We start from the raw sequence: 24,036 nt of genomic DNA on the forward strand, positions 1-24,036 counted from the left end.
CAAACAATTCCTGGTAATATTTACAGCAAAAACATGATGATGACTACCAAAACACCTGGACACACAGCCATTAGTGTGATCTATAATATGGTATTTTTAAGACCAATACTTCTGGTATGGGTATTTGGTGAATTAATTTTTTTTAGTTGTAGTTACATATGTGCTCCTATATGCTCAGATTATCTGGTGGTATTTTTCAGGTGTGCTCCCATCACAGTAGTTGCACAGTGTCCCCTGGTGGATGAACTATGCAACATCAACACCAATAACACGTTGCTGAAGGGTGTTTCTCCCGTCTCTTAATGCTCAATTCCGATTTTTTGATCAAATCCGATTTTTTTTTTGTCTGCTTGTTCACACTACAAATAAAATGCGACAGCAACGCGCTCTAGTGTGAACGCTCAAAGCGTCCCGCTCAAAGAAGACGTCACACACAACGCGCTCTGTTTAGACCCAGAGCAAACAGTATTGCTTGACTGATGGCCCTTAATATAAAGACTTCGGACTTTACGTTTCCCAATTTTTGCTTTAAGTTATTTTGTTATTTACATAATAATGTAAATAACCTAATAATTAGAGAGGAGCGGTGCTTCAAAGGATAGTTGCAGATTTCTGTCAGAATCTGCAGATTATACAGTACAAATAAAATGTTCACGTTGTCTTCCCAAGAGTTTCGCTGGATGGCCAGGAAGCGTTCACGATGTCTTCGCAGGCGCTGATAATTGGCGTCTGTCTTGTGTCAGTGACGTAAAAGACGGATTTGATGCGACATGACCGTTCAAACAGCAGTCGCTTTCTAAAACATCGGCTATGTATCGGATTCAGTACCACATACGAAAGTGACCCAAATCGGATTTGAAAATATCGGATTTGTGCCGTTCACACTGTCATACCATGATCGGATATGGGTCGCATAGGGTAAAAAAAAAATCGGATTTGGCAAGCAAAATAATTTGGATTCTTTTCTGGGAAACTGTCATGCTTTCCATCTTTATAAGTAGCCTTGCAGGAAAAAACAAAGCTGAAAAATGTGTATAAGTTTTGGTCAGTAAGCTAACAAGCATGCTCACCATAATGCATTTATTTGTTTAACAGCGTCATTTATATCTGCTTTTTAGTGTAGATTGTTGTTGCTAAAGGCCCGCATGTTGGGTTTCTATCCTCGTGTCAGTCCTCCACTCTGATCATCTTCACTTCTGTTTGTTCAGAAACCTCGACAGGTCCCTTCTGTGTCTTTTTTCTCTATCGGCTTTGCTTCGTAGCTTTTGTCAACTTGACTGTCCTGCTGCCAGCCTTCTGTTCGTTTTTAATCTGTACTCCCACTTTGTTGTCTTTTTATTTTCGTCTCTTTGTTCTTAACTTTTATTTGCTCTGCCTTTCGGCCTCCTGTGCCTGCTGCCCTTTATTTTTGAGCCTTTGTTTTCAGGTTTTCCCCTACTTTAACCCCCATCACCATTCCAAATATCTTTGGAATATTTAATGCTTGTGAGCTGCCTCACAGTGTTGTAGAGGGTAAAAAATATGTGTTTGCAAATTTCTTAAGACAATTACATAAAAAAAGCATGATTAGCTGAGGTCAAACAAAGTATTAAATTAAAAACCATGAGGTCTAGCTCAAAATTAATGCTGTCCATCCCACGGACTAATCTCAAATCTTGTGGCGATAGAGCCTTCTCTGTGGCAGGTCCCAAACTTTGGAATAGTCTTCCCCTAAATATTAGATCTGCACAAACACTTGATCAATTTAAATCACTACTAAAGACACATTTTTATGCCCTGGCTTTTAACACACTATGACCCAAGCATTTTGGTCTTATTTTAATAGTCTTAGTTATTGTTTTAATTATTTTATTGCCCTTTCATTGTTTTATATTGTTATTATTGTTTTACATTGTTTATTTTTAATGGCATTTTTATATTGTTAAGCACTTTGTGCAGCATTGTATGTCTGGAAATGTGCTATATAAATAAATTTGACCTTGACCTTAACCAATAAATAAATTTGCAAAATACTAGCAATCCAGGTTGCACTCTCCCTATTGCCCTATGACAGCTGGAATAGACACCAGCCCACCTGTAACTCTGAACTGGATAAGCAGAAGAAGATGGATGGATGGATGGATGGATGGATGGATGGATGGATGAATGATTGGATGGATGGATGATTGGATGGATGGATGGATGGATGATTGGATGGATGGATGGATGATGGATGGATGATTGGATGATTGGATGGATGGATGGATGATGGATGGATGATTGGATGGATGGATGATGGATGGATGATTGGATGGATGATGGATGGATGATTGGATGGATGGATGGATGATGGATGGATGATTGGATGATTGGATGGATGGATGGATGATGGATGGATGATTGGATGGATGGATGGATGATTGGATGGATGGATGGATGATGGATGGATGATTGGATGGATGGATTGATACCTTTTGATTAAAAAAGCTGTCTGTCTCTCTGTCCCCAGGTCTTCTCTGACGTGCCCCCATTGCCTTAAGCAGAGCAACACCTTTGATCCATTTTTATGCATCTCTCTGCCTATTCCTCTACGACAAACCAGGTAATGCATGATACATAAGGCATGAGATCCAGTCTAAAGTATATTTGTTGCTGTTTGTTTACTAATTATAACATCCAATATAACTTATTATGAGCATAGGGTAACAACTTATTTTTAAAAAAACAAACTAGTTTTTTTTTTTTTAACTTCACAAACTGCATTTTGCTTGTTCTCGGCATCTTTAATTAAACATTAGTGCAGATTTTTAGTTGTTCACTTTGGTCTCCCTGTGGTCTCTAAAGGTGTTAAGTTTTAGTGCAAGTGTTTCAAACTTTCTACAATAGTCTGGTGTGCAAGGAAAATCCCTCACAGATTGCTGTGCAGTCATGTAAAACCTTTTCTTGGCTTTTTGACAGTTGACACTGTGAACATATGAGGTTGTCACCAGATAACAGTGATATGGATAGTACCTTCTAGGCTCCATAAGTAAATAAAAACATTAGAAAAACAACACCGCAAAACATTCCAAAATGTTGCCAATTTAGATTATAGAAAAACATGCATGCATTTATACTAACATGCTCTATACACCAAAAACAGCCATGTTCATATCAAAGTGATAAATGCTGGTCAACCGAGGTTCCTGACCACACACTTCCTGTGCTTCCATTTTTAACCCAAGAAGCTGCATGCCAGCAAGGTTCTGTGGTAAAACAGTGCGGCTCTGACGTGTGAGCGGGGAGAAAGGGAGCTAGCAATAGAGTCAGATGGGATGTTTTATTTTGACAGCAGAGATAATGGTGAAGGAATACAAGGAACAACAAAAATCGTACGAGACACCTGTTTTCTTGCCATCCAAATGAAGTAGCAGAGGCACAGCAACACAGGCAACCTCATCCACACATCACTGATAGTTTTCACCATACATACAAAATGCATTACTAGCTGTGTGGGTTCATGATTGCAAATTAATTACTTTTCATTCAGCTGAATTAACTTTAACTAGACATTAACTTGACTCTGAATAACTGATAGTTCTACTCGTGTGGAGAGGTGCTGATTTAAAGTATTTTGCCTGATTAGATCTCTTCTTAAAACTGTATGGGAAGTTTGATTAACTTTTTTCACCAGTTGTTGTGCTACAAATTAGACTTATATCATTCTCATTTGCAGATGGACCAGGGATTTATATCAAAGCTCTAATTCACATTCAAACTAAGCTTCAGTCTAATTATCCAAAATGACGTGCAGTTGAATTTCGGTTATACAGTAGTGGGTACAACACTGTAGATTTTGTCCTATGATATTCATATGCAATCTCCCTTTTTCACAAATGTTCGCCCCTACAAAAAGCATCTAAAAAGACATGAAATATGCTGGAGTCTAAGCCATCTGTTATGGGGTGAAAGGCAGCGTACACCCTGGACAGGTTGCCAGTGTATCTCAGTGTATCACAGAGAAACAGATAACCATTCACAGTCACATTCAAGGCCAGTTAACAGTAACAGGTTACATTAGGTTAAATGCATTAATATATTCCAGGCTTTGGAAGCTTTTCAGTTTGCCTTCATTTGCTACACAATGAATCTTCCTATTTTCAGGAATGCAGATGTCACTCTTCTGCATCTTCTCTGCATCCACCAAGCTAACTCCAAACTCATTTTTGCAGCTCAGGCACTCACTGTCTCGTGACAGTATGCAGCCTGTTCCTGCAGTTGCCATAGCCTAGCACACAGAGAAATTCATTCAGGTTCAGCTTGAACTTACTGCTGGCCAAACATTGACCTGACACACACACATATGCATGCACACACACAGTGGCCTCATTGCACCGTCCTGCTGCAGCAGTATCCCAGCTGAATGCTGATAAGTCTGAGACCCCCAGAGAGACAGAAGGGTCTGGCTGCCAGCATGGCATCAAGGCCTGGGTGCTGTAGATAATGCCAGTATGGCAGAGAGAATGAGAAAAGCAGAATGGGAATGTTTTCTGCCGATCACCTAACTTTACAATATTTAACCTTGAGCAGTCGTGGCATCATTGTTACCAAGCTTACTGTTATTCAATTTAAAATAGTCAAAAAAGTTCTAAACACAAATCTGTCACATGACTTCAGTCTACTGTGCAGCCATCACTGGGGCCTTTCTGTGTGAAGTCTGTAGATTCCCAAGACTTGCATTTTAGGTTAACTTACTATTCTTAAGTGGCTGTAGTTGTAGATATGAGTTTTCATTGGGTATCTGTCATATGGGTAGGCTCTAACAATACTGCTAGGCTGCACAGGTGTATAGAGTATTTGATTGGATGAAGCCTGTTTCTCATTTTGTAATTGTACAAGTGCTTGTTTCATAACCACACTGTATGTAATCACTATAATGACTGACACAAGGTGTGAAAATCATGAGTGGATAGGCAAAACAATTACAACCTGATATACTTCCTGTTACATAAGAGTAAAAGGCTATGACAGACAGACTGGAAAAATGACTGAAGCGATACTTTGAAATACACAGGAGTAAACTAAACATCAGCAGGCTGTAGCAGGTCTCATAATGCTTTTAATGCTGTCATAAAATTAGCTTTCTTTGAATTGACTTGTAATGGTTGTTTTTTTTTTAATTATTTGGGGGGGTTTTGTATTACAAATCTCACACACTGATCAGTTCTTATCCAACTGTATCTTGCTGTTCCAGTTATTAATTTCTAGGGGAATATCAAGTGGCACAGATATTTAATTTTTGACAAAGATACACTATCATAATGCAGGACTGCAGGTGGGAACATGAAAAACATGATGCCGTGCAAATATAAAGCTTTTGTGGCTCCACAGGTAGCTGCATGAAGTGCGATGAAACACCCCAAGTGAAATCACTGACGTCTGTATTATTTGGGGCTGGGAGTAGTTGTGAATGATGCAAGCAACAAGTTTTGCCAACAAAAATAAACAAATGAATGAAAAAAAACCCTCATTTTGCTGCAATTTGTCTTTAAATTCTGTTTTCTCCTGTTTTTTAAAAAGAAAAACAGCCAAATTCAGTAGCGCTATAGGAGTGATTGGCTCTCTTTTAAAATGTTTGCCTTGCTCTAATGTCTTAAGTTATGTAAGAACAACTGCAACAACCACTAAATGCAAAAGGAAAAATGTAAGTGCTTTGCTTTGGTGACAACCACGTTTGCTTAAAAGGTCATTTGCGAGTGGAAACCTTTTCCCGATCAATTCATACAAGTCTGTCAACGTCTATGCAGTGTGGGTGCCAGAGTAGCGGGGACATGTGGCTCCAGTCACTTAGGTATTCAATAAAAAATGAAATCAAATAAAAATACAGAGTGGATTCACACTCTTGCTTATGTCGTTTGACAAAACAGACATTATAAATTGAAGTACACTTTAAGACCCACTTAATTTACACATAGAATAGTACTACAAGCATCAATCATATGATAATAAACATATTAAAAGGGGCACCTAAATTATGTGATTAATTACAACCATAAACAGATAGTACGCTCATAGAGAAATGTGCAAAAATATCCATCTTTTATTGGAGAGGCAAAAAGAAAAGAGACTATTTGTAGTTAAACGAAGGACTGTCTTGCTGTGAGGCAACAGCACTAACCATCACACCACTGTGCTGCCTTTTTTTCATTACCATACTAACTTGATTTAACATATAGTTGTAAAAGGATATTGGGGATCAGAATGCAGCTGAAAGACCACAGTGACCTTTTTGGATGGCCTCTGACCTCCAAGGCATGTGTGTAACACTGATGCTGTCTATGTGAAGAGACCGTGCTCACAGACTTTTAACAGACGATGCACAATAGTAACACCACTATACATGTTAATGCGATAGAAATAATATTTCAAACAAGCACTTTCTGAAAAAAAAGTTCATGCTCATAGTACATGTAAGCATCTAAACTGGCAAAGCACTGCAGCAATGCTCAAGAAAATAACTATAAATATCATTTATATATCTAGCATCAAGCTTAAGAGCACTTTGAATGTTTTTGAGTTCTGTGCACTTGTTGCGGTTCGCAGGTTGTTGTTTAATCGAGACTATCAGACTCTAAACCCACAGAGAGCTAGGATGCTTCAAAAAGACGGCTTTGTAGGATGACATCTCCATTTCCGATTCGTCTCAAGTGTCATCCCACACTTCTCATCTCGTCTTGGAGTAACATACACAAAACAACTGCTCAGATACTCTGCCATCTGCTTTGTCAGCATCCCTACTGCTAACACTTTATTCACCTGAATAATGCATGAGGAGAAACAGGAAGTGGAGGTGTCAGCGATTACACTACCTTCTTTCCAAATGGGATGGCGCAACTTTACTTTCACTCCTCGCTCTGAGTTTTTCTCTTTACTCTGTAATAATCAGTAGCAAACAAACACTCAACAGCAAAGCACAGTACAAAGCCATGAAGGGATTCCTTAATGTCTTCTGTATTTTAGATTTTTCCTTATCATTTTAACCCTCTCCTGGAAATATTTTAATGATATGCAATGACAACAAAGCCTCAGCATTTATTGGGTAATTTTGTGTCATTTCATTAATGATTACCACTTCATAAGTAATTTTTAATAAGATTTTTAAGGTTGTGCAAATTTGCTCCTGTGAACATGTGTCAGAAAAAAATCTATTGATGCTTGATGGTGACACCCACACCTTAAATAAACTGTCCTTTGGTCATTTTTACATTTTGAAGGTGGTTTGGTTGCAAAGCAAAGTGGCCACATTGTACAGTAGAAGGATAAAACTATTTTTTAAAACGATTTTACCTACATCTTACATTGTGTGTTTTGGATTAGATTAGATTATGTTATGGCCCATCTAGGTGTGGCTGGACCACAACATGAGGGTGATCCATCCTTGTCAGACCCCAAGCAGCCACATCACACAATTGGTACAGTTTGATAATGATTTATTTACAATATGTTGACTCGTTAGGTTTTTTGACACCAAAAAGGAGTTGGTTATAGCTTCGGGGTGGACTTAATGCCAATCCTTACCTAATCAAAAGAATCAAACCAAATGACAACAGCTTGCTTCACTCATTAAGAAAAACAGAAGAAAACTATAATCAAACAAAAAGGCAGTCCACCCCTGCACATTCCTGTATATGGTGAACAGCATTGGGCATGTTTCCAAAGGTCTGCTGGTTGGGAAGAGCCAAGGATGAATGAATGGGAGACCATGGCGGTGTCATCATATAAGTCAGGGGTGTCGAACTCCAGGCCTTGAGGGCTGGTGTCCTGCAGGTTTTATATATGACCCTGAATCAAATGATTAGTTCATATCCAGGCCTCTGGAGAGCTTCAAGACTTAGGAGGGGTTGAGGAGGTCATTTAAACATTTAAATCAGCTGTGTTGGATCAAGGACACATCTAAAACCTGCAGGACACCAGCCCTCGAGGCCTGGAGTTCAAAACCTGTGACATATGTCATTTCCAACTCATTAGCCAATCCGTATGGTCCGTCCTCTGGATCCACCAATCACGGAGAGGCACCTGCATACTGGGATTTTCATATTAGACAACAATACAACAGCAGTCGTAACAATTACATTAGATTAGAGTCGCCTTTAATGTCTCCTTTGGGAGAAATGTATATTTGATAAATGACAGAAACACAACATGTAAGGTAGCACACATACCAACACACAGTCAAGCTGCACTTTTTACCATTTAGTAATTGATCATGACACTAAAAACACTTTATACCTTTACTCTTTATAAAGGATGCAATTTATATCATCAGTGATTTTCAGCGATTTTCCATCTCTGCTTTTCGAGTATCTCCTGGAGAGAAGATGGAGAAGAATGCTAATTATTCCAGGCATTTTAATTGAGTTTTGAATTTGTGATCTGAGCTTTGCAGAAAGGTTACCAAACCAAGTGCCAAAACGGCATTAACATGGACCATGGACCTTAAGCATTCTTAAAAAATACAAGCGCTGACTGTTTCATGAGCATACTGGATTCATCATGCTCCACATGATAAATACACGTGTTGCTTGAACTTCTTAACTTAGGTCTTAACTTCTTCAGATGTCACTAGAAAAAAAAGTCTTTGTAATCAGGTAATGAATTAATTAATGATGAATAGGGATTATTGAGAGCAAAGATATAGATAAGTAGAGAGGGTAGACCCAGTAGCCTATCAGGGCTTTTCTTCCTACTCATCCATCAGTTTTCTCAGTTTTTGGATCAGACTGACTCCTGTTTTTTGTTTTTTTTCTTTTTGTCCCAATCCACCCCAAACCCACCCCGCAATCATTTTCACTCCTTGATTCTTCCCAGAAAGTGTTCATATTGCTGTGACATGTCCCAGCATACAGCCGCTTCCTGAGGGACCTGCAGGGGTTTTGCTCAGCTTGCCCAGTCATGCATAAATCTGGACAAACACTAGGGAGAGATGAAACCCTTCGGAGGTGAAATCTGACGAGTTAAATCATAGGAGATATTAAATGAGATGCAGACAAAGTGATGTTTTATGCTCATGAAATTAGATTTGATATAACAGTGTCAGAGGAAATCTTTTCCCTGAACTGATTAGATATTAAACAGCTCAACGGTTTTATTTTGCTGTTTGATACCTGGAGTTCATGAAGACCCAGCTATCCCCGAAAGCGTCTCTTTAACAAACCAATGTGTTTTTGTTGCCCCTGGCATTTTTGAATGCTGCACAGTTGGATTAGTCAGTTTCCAGTTAAGATTTATATGTACATGTCTTTACTCACACTATGTAAGAAAGACGTGTGTGTATCTGCATACAAATATATTGTATAAATAACTCAGCATGCCAGAGTTTAAAATATGTAACAATGTAAACAAAAATGCAGAATAACTTACTGCTGTGTTCATGAGCATGTATTGATCTTTCCCAGTGTGCTCTACCATTTCTTGCCTTACAGAAAAACACACTCACACCCTTTATTCCTCTTTTTATCTCATAGGCCAATGTGTGTGACGTTGGTGTTCAACACAAAGGGTCAGAGGCATCTGCGAGTGGGGCTGGCTGTACCGCTGTTTGGCTCCCTGTCCAGTCTGAGAGCTTTGGTAGCAGCGGAGGGCAACATCTCTCCTGACCAGGTACTCACACAGTGTGCAGAGTGTACAGAAGAAGTTGATTACACTGATCATGACCATGTTGCATTGCGGCCCCTTGAGAGTTCCCAATGACTAAATAATAAATAATAAGTCTCCTTCTCTACCCAAGCTGAGAAAAAAACAAAAGAAAAGAAAGATAACCTGTACTGGACCCACTTTTGAGACTTTTAGCTGCTATTGTATTCATATTGTACAGATTATTAGGTTGCTTAAAAATATCTTTAAGTGATTGTGATCAGTTCCGAGGTGAATCCAAGAACTCAGTGAGAGGAACAAAAAGCAAGGTTCTATTTTAAAAAAAGGATTGCAACGGTTCTCAGAAAGTTCAAAGGAAGTAACAAAGAAAAAAAACTAAGCCAAATGTGATAACGTAGGCACTGGGTATACAACAATACACACAGGAACACAGAAAAATAAACTCACAAGGTAAACAGACAAAGGACAAACGGGGCACACAATTACAAAGGAGGGAAAAGAGTAGAAAGTAAAACTAGAACATGCCTCTTTTTTATTTCCCAAGTTGCAAATATTTAATTTTTGTCTTTGACTCCTGTCCACGTGTCTTAGTCCCTCCCACCAGACACGTGAGCGGATGAGGTCAGAAAGACACACAAAGACAGTGGAGTCAAAGCAGCATTTCTAAAATCTTATATCCTGTTCTAAGAACTCTCATTTGAACATTTAATGCTGAATTTAATGTCAATTAAATGTGTTGTTCGCTGCAACTGCTTCATAATTTATTTTTTAATTATTAGCTCAACTACTGCTGTATTTTATAATTTCAAAAGTCACAGTGCTAATGACGTTTTTTAATATTTAAGACAAGTTTTAAATTCACATCATGGCACACCGTAACAATACATTATACCTTAATCAAACAGAAAGAGTGAGAGAATGTTTGATCATTTCAGCTAACTGAAACAGTGTATGCCTGCCATGGATGAGTTCTTTAAAGAGTCCTCCTTCTGCCATGGATTGATTATTCAACCTATCTGTCACATTTCTTTTACATTGTAGGTAGAAATAGGTAGAAATACTTCCTCCCCCAGCAAGCCTTCCCTGTCCTCTGTTGCCCTTTTCCAAAAATAGGAAGTTTGTGGCGTCCATGGCCTCAAATGTGGGGAAGATGCTCTGCTTTTGTTTTAATAACATGTATGATTAGTAATATCCCCCAAATAATTTTGTAGCAACGGTATAGTGAACAACACAAACACAAAACAGGATGTTTTGTGTTTTGCTTCTAATCATAGGGTTAATGAGTAAAATAGTAAGCAGAAGCCATTTCTCTAGCTGAGTGCATCTGTACGCTTGACTAAATGCACACACTTCCAGCTGAATGTCACCAATAGGTAAAAATGTCAAAGGAAAAGTTCCAGAGGTGTGTGTTCATCAGTCATTGCCCTGTCCTGAAACAGATGATGAATGTTGTTGGCTTTGCTGAAGCTGGGTCCGTAGCAGCAAGCGAGCAGCACACACTCAAACAGTCCTCATCAAGACAGAAGTGAAATGCAATACACTCACATTGTGTACTATTTGTCAGCTTGTTGGTTGATTTTGTAAGTGCGGTTGCACCACAAGATACTGGAGATGGGTGTGGTCTGACCAATCCATACCGAGTGGAGAGTTCCGTTTATTGTATTTCTAATGTGTATGTATCCAAGTATGAGTTATCTTAACTGTTGCACAAATATATTTTCATATATTTTTTATTGGTGCGGTTTGGTGTACATCAACCTTTATACACTAGAACTTACACAATAAGCCCATCAAGCTATACAAAAGAATTGCAGACAAAGGGCAGAACAGCTGAACTATAACAGATGAAGACAAAGTAAATACAAAATGAAATAAAATAAAGTAAAATTGTAACACTGTGATCATTTCTGTGGTTTTGACAAAAAGAAATTTAAAGACAGATGGATTCCCATTAAGAGGGGATTCAAAGTGCTTAGATTAACATGCAGGCAATTATTCCCTCTTTTTTTGTCCAGTGCAGCTGCCTCCATTTGGAGGATTATTCCCTGTAATATGGCTCAGTGTCAGTCCCATCCATGCAATTAAACTTGTTAGACATCATGAGAAAATATACAATGTACACTGTGCAAGACAGACATGGGAAGGATGAAGCCAGAAAGACGCTCCATATCTAAAGTTTGCTTTCCAAAAAGAAAAAAAGTACCATTAATATGAGTTAAACATGAAAGTGCTGTTTGTTTTTTAGCAGCGAGTGCCTCGTTTACTTTGTGTGAGACACTGACAAGAAACTGAATCAGATGCACTTTAATAGCAGTGGGACGGTTGAGGACATTTAGTTGAGCTGGATTCAACAGATCGAGTAATTAGCCCCTATCCTTAGTCTTTTTTCTTGTAAAACTGAAAAGTGCTTTTTAAAAATGCTTCTGGTGAAGTATAAATTTCACATTATGGCTTCAGCTTAGTCCTTTTTTGAGGGTGTCTTCTTCACCTCATTCTGGCGCGCTGAGCAGTAATGACACTCTTCACCGGCCCTTGATGGTGTAGGGCAGCAAAACTCCCACTAGTTCTTGTTAGTAGTCCAACAGCTTTTAGGGATTGAAAAAGCCAATAATACTTCAGAAACACACTTCACACAGTAAAGATTTTGCTTCATTAAAAATCTGTGTTGTCTTCTGTGTTAGCTATGTGAAAGCCTGGTGACTGAATGGCAGATCAGATAAACATATACAGATTATTGCAGGGCTGACACATAGAGGAAGCCAAACATTTACACCTACAGGTAATGCATGGGGTTAGGTAATTCACCACTTAACCTAACCCCATGCATCTCTTTGGACTGTGGAAGCTGGAGTACCCGAAGAGAGTCAATACAGGAAAACATGGAAACTCCACACAGAAAGGCACCCCTTTGGATTCAAACCCAGGACCTTCTTGTTGTGAGGTTACATTTCTAACCACTGCACTGCCACCTGGAATAACATGGGAAAAAATACACAGGCATCCACACCAAAGTATCGGCAGGTGCTGGGCTGAGAATAAATCGACACACACATCACTCACTGCATCACAGCAGCTGTACGATTTCAAGGACTGCTTTGAGCTGTGCATCACTGAGTATTTGTTATGCTTTTTGCATCGCGCAACAGAGGCGCCTCTTTGGTGTTTGCCTGTATTTGATGACTGTGGAGTGACATGTTGTCGACAGAAATTCTCCTATTGAAGCAGTTATTCATCTGTCAGGTATATGATCATCGCAATATTTTGATTTTGATTGGACATCATCTTGCCATGTCATGTGATCACGTGATTTAAGATAGCACTGCTCTGTGCGGAAAAATGTACAGTTACCATGATGCCACAAAGACGTGAAACTGGTGTTTTACGGTGTTTTTAAATGTTGAATAAACACAAATAAAATAAAAATGATTTATATTAAAAAGCAATAACAACTCTGTTGGTTCATAAATTATTTCACAGGATCATCAGTCTTTTGTGGGGTTTTTTAACATGTTGTTTGTTGGGACTAAATTTAAAAAAAGAAAAAGTGTACATATTTAACTGAGTACTGTATTTAGACTTCAGGCACTTCATCATCATCATTTTGCTCTGTCAGCAGTAAGTGTCATGACACTCTTTACTGCATGCATGGTTAGATACGAGCAAAAGGACATAGAAAATCTCACATGTTAAAGGTTCTTGGCAGGAGTCAAGCTAATTAAGCTACAATCATGTGGCTCATCCAACCACAACTAACTATCCAGTTTGTACTTCAGTGATTAAATCCATAAAACAGTCACAAAGGTGAGTTGCAGTGTCATTCAAGCTCCTGAACATTGAACTAGGAAATACACATCGCTGAAAACACATTTTACTAATTATAGCCCTTTTGCAGATGCTTGTATCGTCACGGTTTGTCCTGATGTTTTAGTCACAAAGTGTAATCTCTCTCTGTACCTGATCAGCAGTGTTACTCAGTGTGTGTGTTTATTCCTTTATTTTCAGGTCCGAAACATTCTTGCAGGAAACCGAAAGAAACGAGCTGTGCAAGCACTGCATGAGGCACGTTTGTAGAAACAAACATGGGTAATCTTTCTCTCTCATGCCGTCTCTCTAGGTCATCCTGGTGGAGTTGTATTCCATGGGGTTCCAGCGTTCCTTCTCAGATGAAGACGACCTGACTGCAATTGCTGATAGCGATGTTGTCTATGCCTTCCAGGCTCCTTCACTCTCCAGTCGTGGAGGCTCCGCACAACACTCAGGTAACCATGGCAACAGGCTGTCCATCAAAGGCGCTGCAGACACTGACTTCCCACACTCGTTTGGCAATTTATCTTTTTTTCTTCATTTCCAATTTTCTTTTTGTCAGCCTCCCTCGGTCCTTTTGATTAACTTTTATTCACACTAATTCGCACTTACACTTGTAACCGTTTTTCACTTCCATCGAGTCCTCATGTTTCATTAACCACCGTGTTTTTCAAAAGCTGAAACTTTACTGTGTTGAGGAGAGGGTCACTGTCCGCAGGGTGTTTTGTATTCTTCCTTTCATTCTGTTTCTCTATGCATGATAGCACCTAAACAAATGAAATTACATGTCACGTCTGAACGGCAACATAATTCAAATAGAAACTTTGAGTTTTGTCGTATCTTTTTGTTCGCACATAAATTAAATTATTGTACCTAGGATGTTGAGTGTCGCAGATCATGGCAAGAACAAATTCTCTCTTGTCATTTAAGGTAACACTTAAGAGAGGGGCTTTTTATATTCTTGATCACCCATTCTTGCTTGCAGTCTCGGTCGTTGTGTCCTTGGGCAAGACACTTCACCTACCGCCTACTGGTGATGGCCAGAGGGGCCGATGGCACGATATGGCAGCCTCGCTTCTGTCAGTCTGCCCCAGGGCAGCTGTGGCTACAATTGTAGCTTGCCTCCACCAGTGTGTGAATGAATAGTGGAATTGTAAAGTGCTTTGAGGTTCTCGAAAAGCGCTATATAAATGCAATCCATTATCATTATTTTTTTTTTTATTTTTTTTTTTTTTTCCTTCCAAGAAAGGCTAAAAAATATAAGCAGTCTCCTCAAGGAATGTCTCTGTCTCATAAAGGAGTTGCAGGTAGAAAGCTGAGTCAGAGATTACTCATCTCCTAAAACTCGTTTCATCGACATTTGAAGCTTCTAAATGCACATCTTAGGTGAGGCTGAGAGCAAATAATGTCTTGTGCCGCTTTCATCTGTTTGATTTGTACGGAGAAGTGGTGAAAAAACCATAAAGCATTTTCCCATGTGCACATTTCATTAGTGAATTTCTAAAGCCATTTTCTGTTAGGTTTTATCAGAATTAGTTGATGTCTTTGGTAGCGTTTGCATGTTCCTTTCAAATTAAATTCTGCACAGAGAGCGAGCTGCTGCAGGTTTGCGCTCTCGAAGCGCTTCTTGCTTAGGATGATTCCCGCAGTTGTCCTTGTAGCACACAGCAAGAAGTAATCCACTCTAGATGCTAGTGGAAGTACTATATGGGGTTTAGGTAAGGAAGCTGCCTGGACAGGGCACGTAGGAGGCAGGAAACTCATTCACAAACAGAGATCACAGGGGAATATTAGTTGTGCTTCTCACCTATTGGTGGAATCTGGGATCACATTTGTATTAATGAACTGGCAGGTTAAAGAGTAGCTAATATTCGATATGACTTTTGCATTTTCATGTGCACCTCTGTTGAATGATGTATAGCATGTACAAAAGTTCAGAGATGCAGTCTATGTGTGAAAACACCTTGAGTCTCTGAAGCTAGAAGCCCGAGGTGTGACACCTCAGGATCTACTATCCTGAGGTGTCACACTCACCAACTCTGAAATAAACTTTTTTTTCTTCAGTTTTCTCAGAACATCTTTGCAAAGGTGCATCCTCACTTCACTGGTCATGTGGCACAGCCAAGCTTGCCCTTCTCAGTCGCAGCACCTCACCCCGAAAAAGACAACTCCGGACTTAAAACCAGCACCTGCCACTGACCCCACAACTTACTTTAAGAGAACAGCTTCTAGTTAACCAACAACAAAGCCGTTATGAGAGATTTTGTTACCCCTGGAAAAAGAATGACATCAATAATTTATTTCAGAGCTCAAAGTGCTCATGAAAAATTAAGACTCTTCACTTTCTCAACAGGAGGCCTTTGTATTGTCACTTCGCAGTCAAAACAATGTCACAATACTGGGAGAGGGCGCAGGCATACAGTGTGTTTTCACTCACACTTGCATAGGAACACAAACGTTTGTCAAAAACACATTCACACGTTTCCATCCCTTCTGAGGACATTAGGTTATTTCCCGGACTCCTTCAGTCTAACTTTAAAACCTAAAGTTTTCACTCTGAAATCTATTATTTTATGGAAATCTAAAGGTTTTACTACACAACAAAGTCACACACAGCACTACTGTAGAAGTCAATTGATTAATCTATTAGACTTACACTATATGACCCTTGAGGTGAAGCACTACACTAAGTACAAACCTATATATCGTTAGCTTCATAGCATAAGTGCCTAAGTCATTGACTTAGTCAAATGACTTAGGCAATTATGCTATGAAGCTAACGATATGCAGGCATGCATCTGTAATGAATCACACATAATTATTCTGTGTCAAAGTGACTTTTGTTCTTGTGAACATCAGATGAAAATGATAAATTGTCACGCCTCATAATCACAGGAGAGTCTTAGCATGTATTGCATTAATTTACACACTCATTGCCATGTAGACCTCGGCATGACATTGTGGATATAACAGATGATATATGGATCTTTAATTTCTTCTTGTCAGTTGTTAGAAAAAGTATTTTTACATTAATAATACAGGGCAGCTTTTATTTGGAGAGTAATTAAATTTTATTATCTGAAGCACAGAGGGAAGGAGTGGAGTGTTTCAAGTCGAGCTGCTGGTGCAAAGGACATTAATCTTCATCACAGTAGGCATAACCTTTGAGAATTAAACCGTACTGTTGTTCGTGGCTTATCGAAACTTAAACAAACAGCGTTACAACTAAATAAAAAAGTTAAAAGAAAGATATTTTATATTATGTTGAGATCTCAGATTATCATTCAGCTCCAGTGGCAAGTGTCGATACATATGCAGATATGGAGCTCGCTAAGAGAAAGGGTGAAGGGGAGTGCAGGTAGCAAAATTGCTCAACAGGACTCATGTGGATTTTTAACCAGTAGGTATTGCTGGAGAAGAAGAAAGAAGAAAGTCATACTCAAATGAAATAGCAGGGATTGCTCTGAGGGAAATGGGGTGTAATTTTATACAGGATCTTTTCACGCAAGCCACATTTTTTTATTTATTTAGTTATTCATTATTTTGAGCAGAGCTCTGATATTGCTGCTGTCTGTCATGTAGTTTGTTTTGCAGTTTGTGTGGGAATGTGAAGCCCAGCGAGAAGCAAACAGATGACTGTATAGAAAGCCTTTAGGACTGAATGCAATGAATAGCTTACTCACATAACAACCTCCCCCGGAGGTCCGAGATTTGTTTCCTTCCAAGAGATGCAAATTAGTTTGGCTCATGTTTGGTTCATGTATGAATTCCACTTTTATCAGTTACTTTAATTGGGATCAGATCTCACCAGGCAGGAGTAGGAGCAGAAAAACAATAGTTTTAGGGACTTGGTACAAAATTGAAAAATAATTTATTTATGAGATTGTGAGTGAGTTGTGGTAGATGATCAGCCTTACTAATGCATGTGTTCATGATGAAATAGACACTACAAGCATGTCCCATCCCTTCAGGTTTAATCTTTGATTTACAGAAATGATAAACAAAACCGTTTTGTGGCACGTAAGAGCAGCTAATTTTCCCAGATCATCTGTGACCAAATTGGATTTGTACACCGACAGTAATTGTCACAGAGTATAGACTTTATTGCCAAGGTTATTAAATGTGAAACCAGCAGTGCAAAGGCTCAAAAACCTTATTTCATGTCTCATTTTCTTGACTAATTTGTTTCAGTTGGCAGAAATCTTTGCAGCACTTATGTTATTGCTTATGTTTTACTAAAATACTGACACATACAAATTTGCACAGGCATAAACGCAGTTACCTATATGATGTATTCTCAGGAGTCTCTATCTCGCGGTCGTGCTTCTGACAGCTGTAGGATGACTTATAGCAAAGTTATATGGTGCAGCTCAGAATAGTGCTACCTTTTCATGGTGGAAGCAAGGCAAGCAAACGTGGACTGAAAATGTGCTTTCACAGCACACAGTGGCACAGAATAAACACTTAATAAGGCAAATTACCGCACAGCAGATTCTCAACGTGCAGTCAGAAACACAGATGATTATTTTCTTCTTTACCTCTGCAACACAGAAAATTATATATTTGCTATGCCAACCTTGCTGCTTTACAAATGTGAGAAAGATAATTCTCTAACCATGTTTTCTATTTTAGGTCTGAACGAAATGTGAACAGAATAAGAGTCTGCAGACACACTGGAAGGCTCTGGGAGAGTCTCTGCGCAAAATTTGGAGACAATATTTTAACACTTGTTCAGATATTTTAGTCTGGACGAAAGTGACGGATCAGCTGTTTCACAGTTAGGTTTACCCACCTGAGTGGCTACTAAGAAGTTTCTCTGGGTGGAAAAAAATGAATATGAAGGTGTGATATTTTTAGGGGGTTTTTTGGCAAATAACTTGTTTTTGAATAGGCTCCATTAGCCACTGACTCCTTTCTTGTCCTTTTCCAACATTTTCCCCCTCCCCACATTTCCTCTTTGTGGGAAAACAAGGGTAATTAGGATGCTAATGATGAAGGTACAAAGGCCCAAAAGCTCTCTCTCCTCTATCATCATTATAAATATATGAATAATGAATAGCCCTTCATGTAACAGCAAGACAAAAAAAAAAGGGATAGAGAGCCTAAATTTCAACATCAAGAAAAGTAACCAAGTTTAGTGGAGAGCGGTTTGAGAAGGATTTCTTTCTGGCTGTGTGCACGAATGTGCTGGGCTGGATTTTGTTTAACTTTATCTGTAAACGTTCTGGGGTATATTGAATCAAAACTGCTCCATAGTACAGTAATGAGGTTTTGCAGCAGCAGGAGGCCTCTCGGTAGAAAACATTGAAAAATCAATTAGGTCTAAAGCGCCACAATATCGTCCTATTTCAGCCTTAACAATCTGGGCAATTTGCACATAAATAGAGTGATGGGAAAGGGAGAGAGTAGGTCCAGGTTTGAGCTAGGTGCAGGGCGGCAAGTGTTGCACTATGGCTGTCCAGCTGGGCTTTATTAAAGAGAGCATCCCCTGGATTATACACACTGGTCTTATTTATGTGGTCGGCACATTAGATTGAAAATCCAACAATATCAGTATTTATTAGACAATATTTAATTGGGCCGAGCAAATGGTACATTAAAAAGTCAAGACAGAAAGAGACAATAAAGTAAACAGATGCAGCTTTAAAAAAAATAAATGACTGATAACTCTACTAATGGTGACTTCCTTCTACTCTGAATGAAAATGGAATTTCAACTTTGTATAATATAAAAATAAAACTAGTATAAACAAATGAACATAAAATAAAGTTTCAAATTGTTTCAAATGGTGTGCGCCGTTTAAATTTGTCTACTATGATTAAGTATTAACTATAATTTTGATATGATGAGACAAATTATTGTGCGTGTGCAGAGCTGAGATGTATGTGCTTATGAACACATACATAAATAGACTCGCACTGAGACAAAGACATCACACATGCAAATGAAATGCTGCCAAGTACATATTCCTTCCAGTTCCATTAAGACAGTTACATGCCGCCTAAAGCGAACTAAGTGCAGAAAAGCAAATATATTCCAGGAAGATTCATCAGGGAACTCGTGGCCCTCCAATAGAATTCATCATGTAAAATAACCTGAAGAGAATGGAGGCAAAAAGAAATTTCATGTGTCTACAGTCACTGCCCTGATCACCACAACTGCCTCTGGAAAGTGTTCTTAACTCATGTGGGAAATAAGAGCTACTGTCATCTCAGCAGCCTTATTAAGAAGAACACAAACAGTGCATAAATGGTGGCTTGAATGCTTCATCTTTCCACAAGCATGTTGAAACATCTAGTGTACGATGAGCTCAGAACACATCTTAATTATGTTTAAGTAACCAGTCAGCAGGGCAGAAAAAAAGTCTTCTGTTTATGTTCCACTTTTATAGATGTTTTACAAAAGAGGGCTCTCCCATGTTGTTTGATTTGTTGATATTCCCGTTCACATGGCAGCAACTCAGTGCATTTAGGCATTTAGATGAACACAACTATCTCTGGGGTTTACAGAGAAAGGTCCAAAATGAGAAAATAGAAAAGACTTCTGGCATCGTCAGACAGTGGCCAGACTGCTTCAAGCTGATAGGAAGACAACAGTGATTCAAATAACCGCTCGTTATTGCCAGAGTATGCAGAAGAGCATCTCTGAATGCAGAACACGTCCAGCAGAAGACCGTACCGGGTGCCACTCCTGTCAGCTAAGAACAAAAACCGAGACTGAAATTGACACGGGCTCAGCAAAATTGGACAACAGAAGACTGTAAAAACGTTGGCCGCTCTCATGAGTCTCAATTTCTGCTGAGACAGTTTGGTGTAACCAAAATAAAAACATGAATCCATGCTACCTTGTATCAGCGATTCAGACTGGTGGCGGCAGTGTAATAGAGTGGGAGATGGATATTTTCTTGTCATACTCACCTGAGTATTGTTCCTGACCATTTGCGTCATAGATGTGCAGCTGATAAACCTTTATCAACTGACTGACGCCACAATTTCAACATGGTCTTTGAGGAATGTTTCCAGCACCTTGTTGAATCTGCACGACAAAAATTAAGGCATTTTAAAGAGGGTCCAGCCTGCTACTAGCGAGGTTAAATTAATGAAGTGGCTGGTGAGTGTAGAATAAGATTAAGATTAGCAGAACAGTGCTTAGCAGGACAAAATGCAGAAAAAGATACTTTGGGCGATTTGGAAATTATGTCATCACGAAGTTTGTGCAGCAGACTGTGCTCCGACTGCACCGTTTCATATACCGTCCTCTTTACTGTCTGCATGTGTTGTTCCTCTTAATAGGGTTTGTGCGGTGACCACTCTTGACACAACGTTGTGCCTTCCTGCTGTATATGACAGACGGTTAAATGGATGCATTTAAGGGAAGGAACATAGAGAAGAGAGGAAAAAATAGGGCAGCATCAGGTGTGTTCAGTTCCTTCTGTGCAGCTTGCCTAATCTGTAATTTTGCTCTTGGCATGAGGCTCAGGTGCTTTGCTCTCATCTGAGCCATTGTGTGGTCAGATGAGTGTTTGCTGCCAAGACCTCAGATTTGCTCAAGACTGTAAGGTAGCGGGTTCACCTGGATATTTTTGGTCGGGTATGTGGATTGTGCTGACGCGTGTCCCTGATCTGGCTCCCGCACTGCTTGGAAGGAGTGTCTTTTCTCATCATTTATGTGCCGGAGTGTTCACACAACCTTATTGTTACACTTCAGCAATGAGCAGAAGTGTTTCCTAATTGACTTTTGTCTGAAACATTTCATCTGTGAATTGAATTTTGCAAAGTAATGGGATGATCAAGGGCACATTTCCAGCAAATGCTGACTCAAATCCTCTGTCGATACTAGAAGCAGCACTGTAGGCTTTCACTTTTAAATGCCATCTTAACCATCTTAAAGATATTTGTGTTCACCAGCTACAAACCACACTGTAGCCAGATACCATTATTTAGCATTGGCTTTCCAGACTTTGATGTGAAAGTTGAAGCTTGCATATGTCTGCATGAAAGCAAACTGCAGCTAGGCTGTGTTAAAGCTTACAGTAAGGAAGAGTAACATACTTTATAAAAGACTGCTTTGTCCTCCCAGGTGTAACAATCTGTCCTTCACCCATCTCACAGGTCTAAAAAACTCTCAATAATCTCCTGATGTGGCAATTACCACTTTTGCTATCCTTCATTACCTGACTCTTCTTTGTAGCTGAGGGCTGATTCATCCCTAACATTCAGATGATGGAGACTTTTTAGGGAAAGAAAGGAAAATAGATACTGACAATGATAAATAGAGTACCAGTGAGAGAGGATAAGATAAGAAAAAAAAAAAGGAAAAATTAAAGGATGGCGAGTTAAGACGAGAATGAATGCCGGAGGAGTCTTCTGCAGGACTGAGTTGTTTAATTAATGTTGCCGTACACACCACCTCCATTCCCAAGAGCAGTTTCTGTTTCTGTTTTTGTTTCTTTCACCTCATAATCCTCTTTTTTGTATCTCTTTTCCACTTAGTTCAGTTGCATCCACTTCAGTCTCAGGGTTTATCTTTTAATTACAAAGAGCAGATTACAAGGAGAATTTTACAGCAGCCATGACATTGTTGCAATAACAACAACAAATAGCTTACTGTGGGTCGACCTGATAGCCGGTTGGCAATGAGAATGATACCACGTACACCCTGGCATCTTAAACAAGGAGTTATTGGTTTGATTCTCTTGTTCTTTCCCCACATTTCCTCACTTTTTCTCTCTATGTGCCCGTTATTACTATAACATCAGAAATAAGTCAGTACGTACACGAGAAGGCATACAGTGTTCCACTCGTCAAGTGTCTCTCACACCTGAAGGCTTTGCTTGGAAATCACTCTTTACAAATGACAAACGACTGTTCTTTCCTTTAGGTCTGGACACTCTTACAGTCTCTCCTTTCTTTTCCACTCTGATACCTTCCACTCCTCCCACTTTCTACTCCACAAAAACCTCTTTCACTTCATGGGTCTGCTCTATCCATCTCAATAAGGGATAGATGAAGGTGTGAGAATAACAGTCTGGCAGGTATTTCTCCCAGTGTCCTCAGGACATATCGGTTATGATACCGCTCGCCACACAGGACATATTACTTTCTGATTTTAAAAGTGCTTTTTGCTCTGGTCCTCTCAGAAGCAAGAGTTATATGTTCCTCTGTCTCTAATTGTTTGATAGTAATAATTCTTAACATCTTAAAAATTGTTTTAGAATACGTCAGATTTAAATAATTTTTTTTAATTAGACATGAATTAGAAGTCGGAGATGTGTTGTGTTTTTGCAGACTTTTCCTTTCTCGTTTCAAAAAGAAGTTCTTTCACTGAGCTCTTTTTTACGCCTTATTAGTCTCCCTTCTCGCTTTTTTGGTGGCACTTTATCTCAGCTTTACATCTATTCACGCTTGCTTTCCTTAGATTTCTTTTATTAAGAGGTGGGAAATAAAGAACTACAAAACCTTGTTCCTGTAGAGTTTTCATATATCTGTATTTTACTTGACTATTTAAATTTTCAGACAACTTTTGTTCTCTACATTCAAACGTATATATCTTTGCTCCTTACATTTTCATAACAGGTTCATTACTTCAGGTCTAACGGATTTGAGGGGATTATTTTGCATCACTGTTATGTTCAAACTAAGTTAAACATCAAATTTATGCATCATTTATCGCACTATAGAACTTAAACAAGGGGTTTAAGTTCTATAGTGCAATAAAAAAGATTAACAAGAGTAACGTGGCAAGTAATTTCAAACACACAAACTGTAGCTGTGCAGTTTGTAACACAATGTGTTCAATTCAGTTTTATTTATATAGCACCAAAGCACAAAAACATATGACAATGCACTGAGTGTTATAAGGTAAAGACCCTACAGCAATGTGTATCTCTAAAAGTACAGGTTCTGTATTTCCCAGAGACAGAAGAGAAGCTCAGTTTCAGAGGTAGAGAAAAATGTAAGACAGAAATGACAGGACCCGGGTATTATTTTCTTATCATATTTAATATGACATGAAGTTCACTTAGCTTTGCACAAACATGGCTTGTAGAAGTGTCCTCCAACGCGATACGTTTTACTGTTATACTACTAGTACATTTCAGAGCCTGCACTTCACTTTTACTTGAGTAAAAAAACTGAATTAGTACTTCAACTTTTACAAGAGTATTCTTTAAAACAAATATTTGTACTTCTACTTAGGTGATGAATGTGTGTCCTTTTGCCACCATTTATGTGTGCGCGTGTGTGTTTGTTGAAAGTTGAAGCTGAAACATGGCAGTGATTAATTGCATGGTTGAGATCAAACAAGCACAGTTTAATTAAATCCTCTGATAGTGTCAAAGTTTATGTTTCCTGGGAGTCAAGAGGTTGAACCCTCTGTGTCAACTTCCACTATTACTCAGCATTAATCACAGCAGCGTGTTTGTCTTGTAAGTGCGAGCGATATGAGATGCAGCTTCTTTTACAGCTGCTTGGAGTAAATAAGAACAATTTTACCATAATGGAGATTTTTAAAGATCCTTTTGGAAGAAAGTGTAAACGTGTCACATTAAATGGTTGATTTTGCATAACAGTTTTTCATTCACAAACTCAATGTTTTGTTTTGGGGGTTTTTTTCATCCCT

The 24,036-nt window shown here is 38.9% G+C and overlaps 1 protein-coding gene across 1 annotated transcript in view; it reads left to right on the plus strand.

Annotated features, from left to right (window-relative positions):
* Positions 1-24,036, plus strand: part of usp43a (ubiquitin specific peptidase 43a) — a 127,772-nt gene that overhangs the window by 52,598 nt on the left and 51,138 nt on the right. The window contains exons 4-6 of the mRNA XM_082535880.1: positions 2,489-2,581; positions 9,483-9,618; positions 13,727-13,871. Of these exons, the coding sequence (XP_082392006.1) occupies positions 2,489-2,581; positions 9,483-9,618; positions 13,727-13,871 (374 nt within the window). The remainder of the gene's footprint in view (positions 1-2,488; positions 2,582-9,482; positions 9,619-13,726; positions 13,872-24,036) is intronic.

This window comes from Aulonocara stuartgranti, assembly GCF_965226115.1.
Source record: "Aulonocara stuartgranti genome assembly, chromosome: 6".
NCBI classification, from domain to species: Eukaryota; Metazoa; Chordata; class Actinopteri; order Cichliformes; family Cichlidae; genus Aulonocara; species Aulonocara stuartgranti.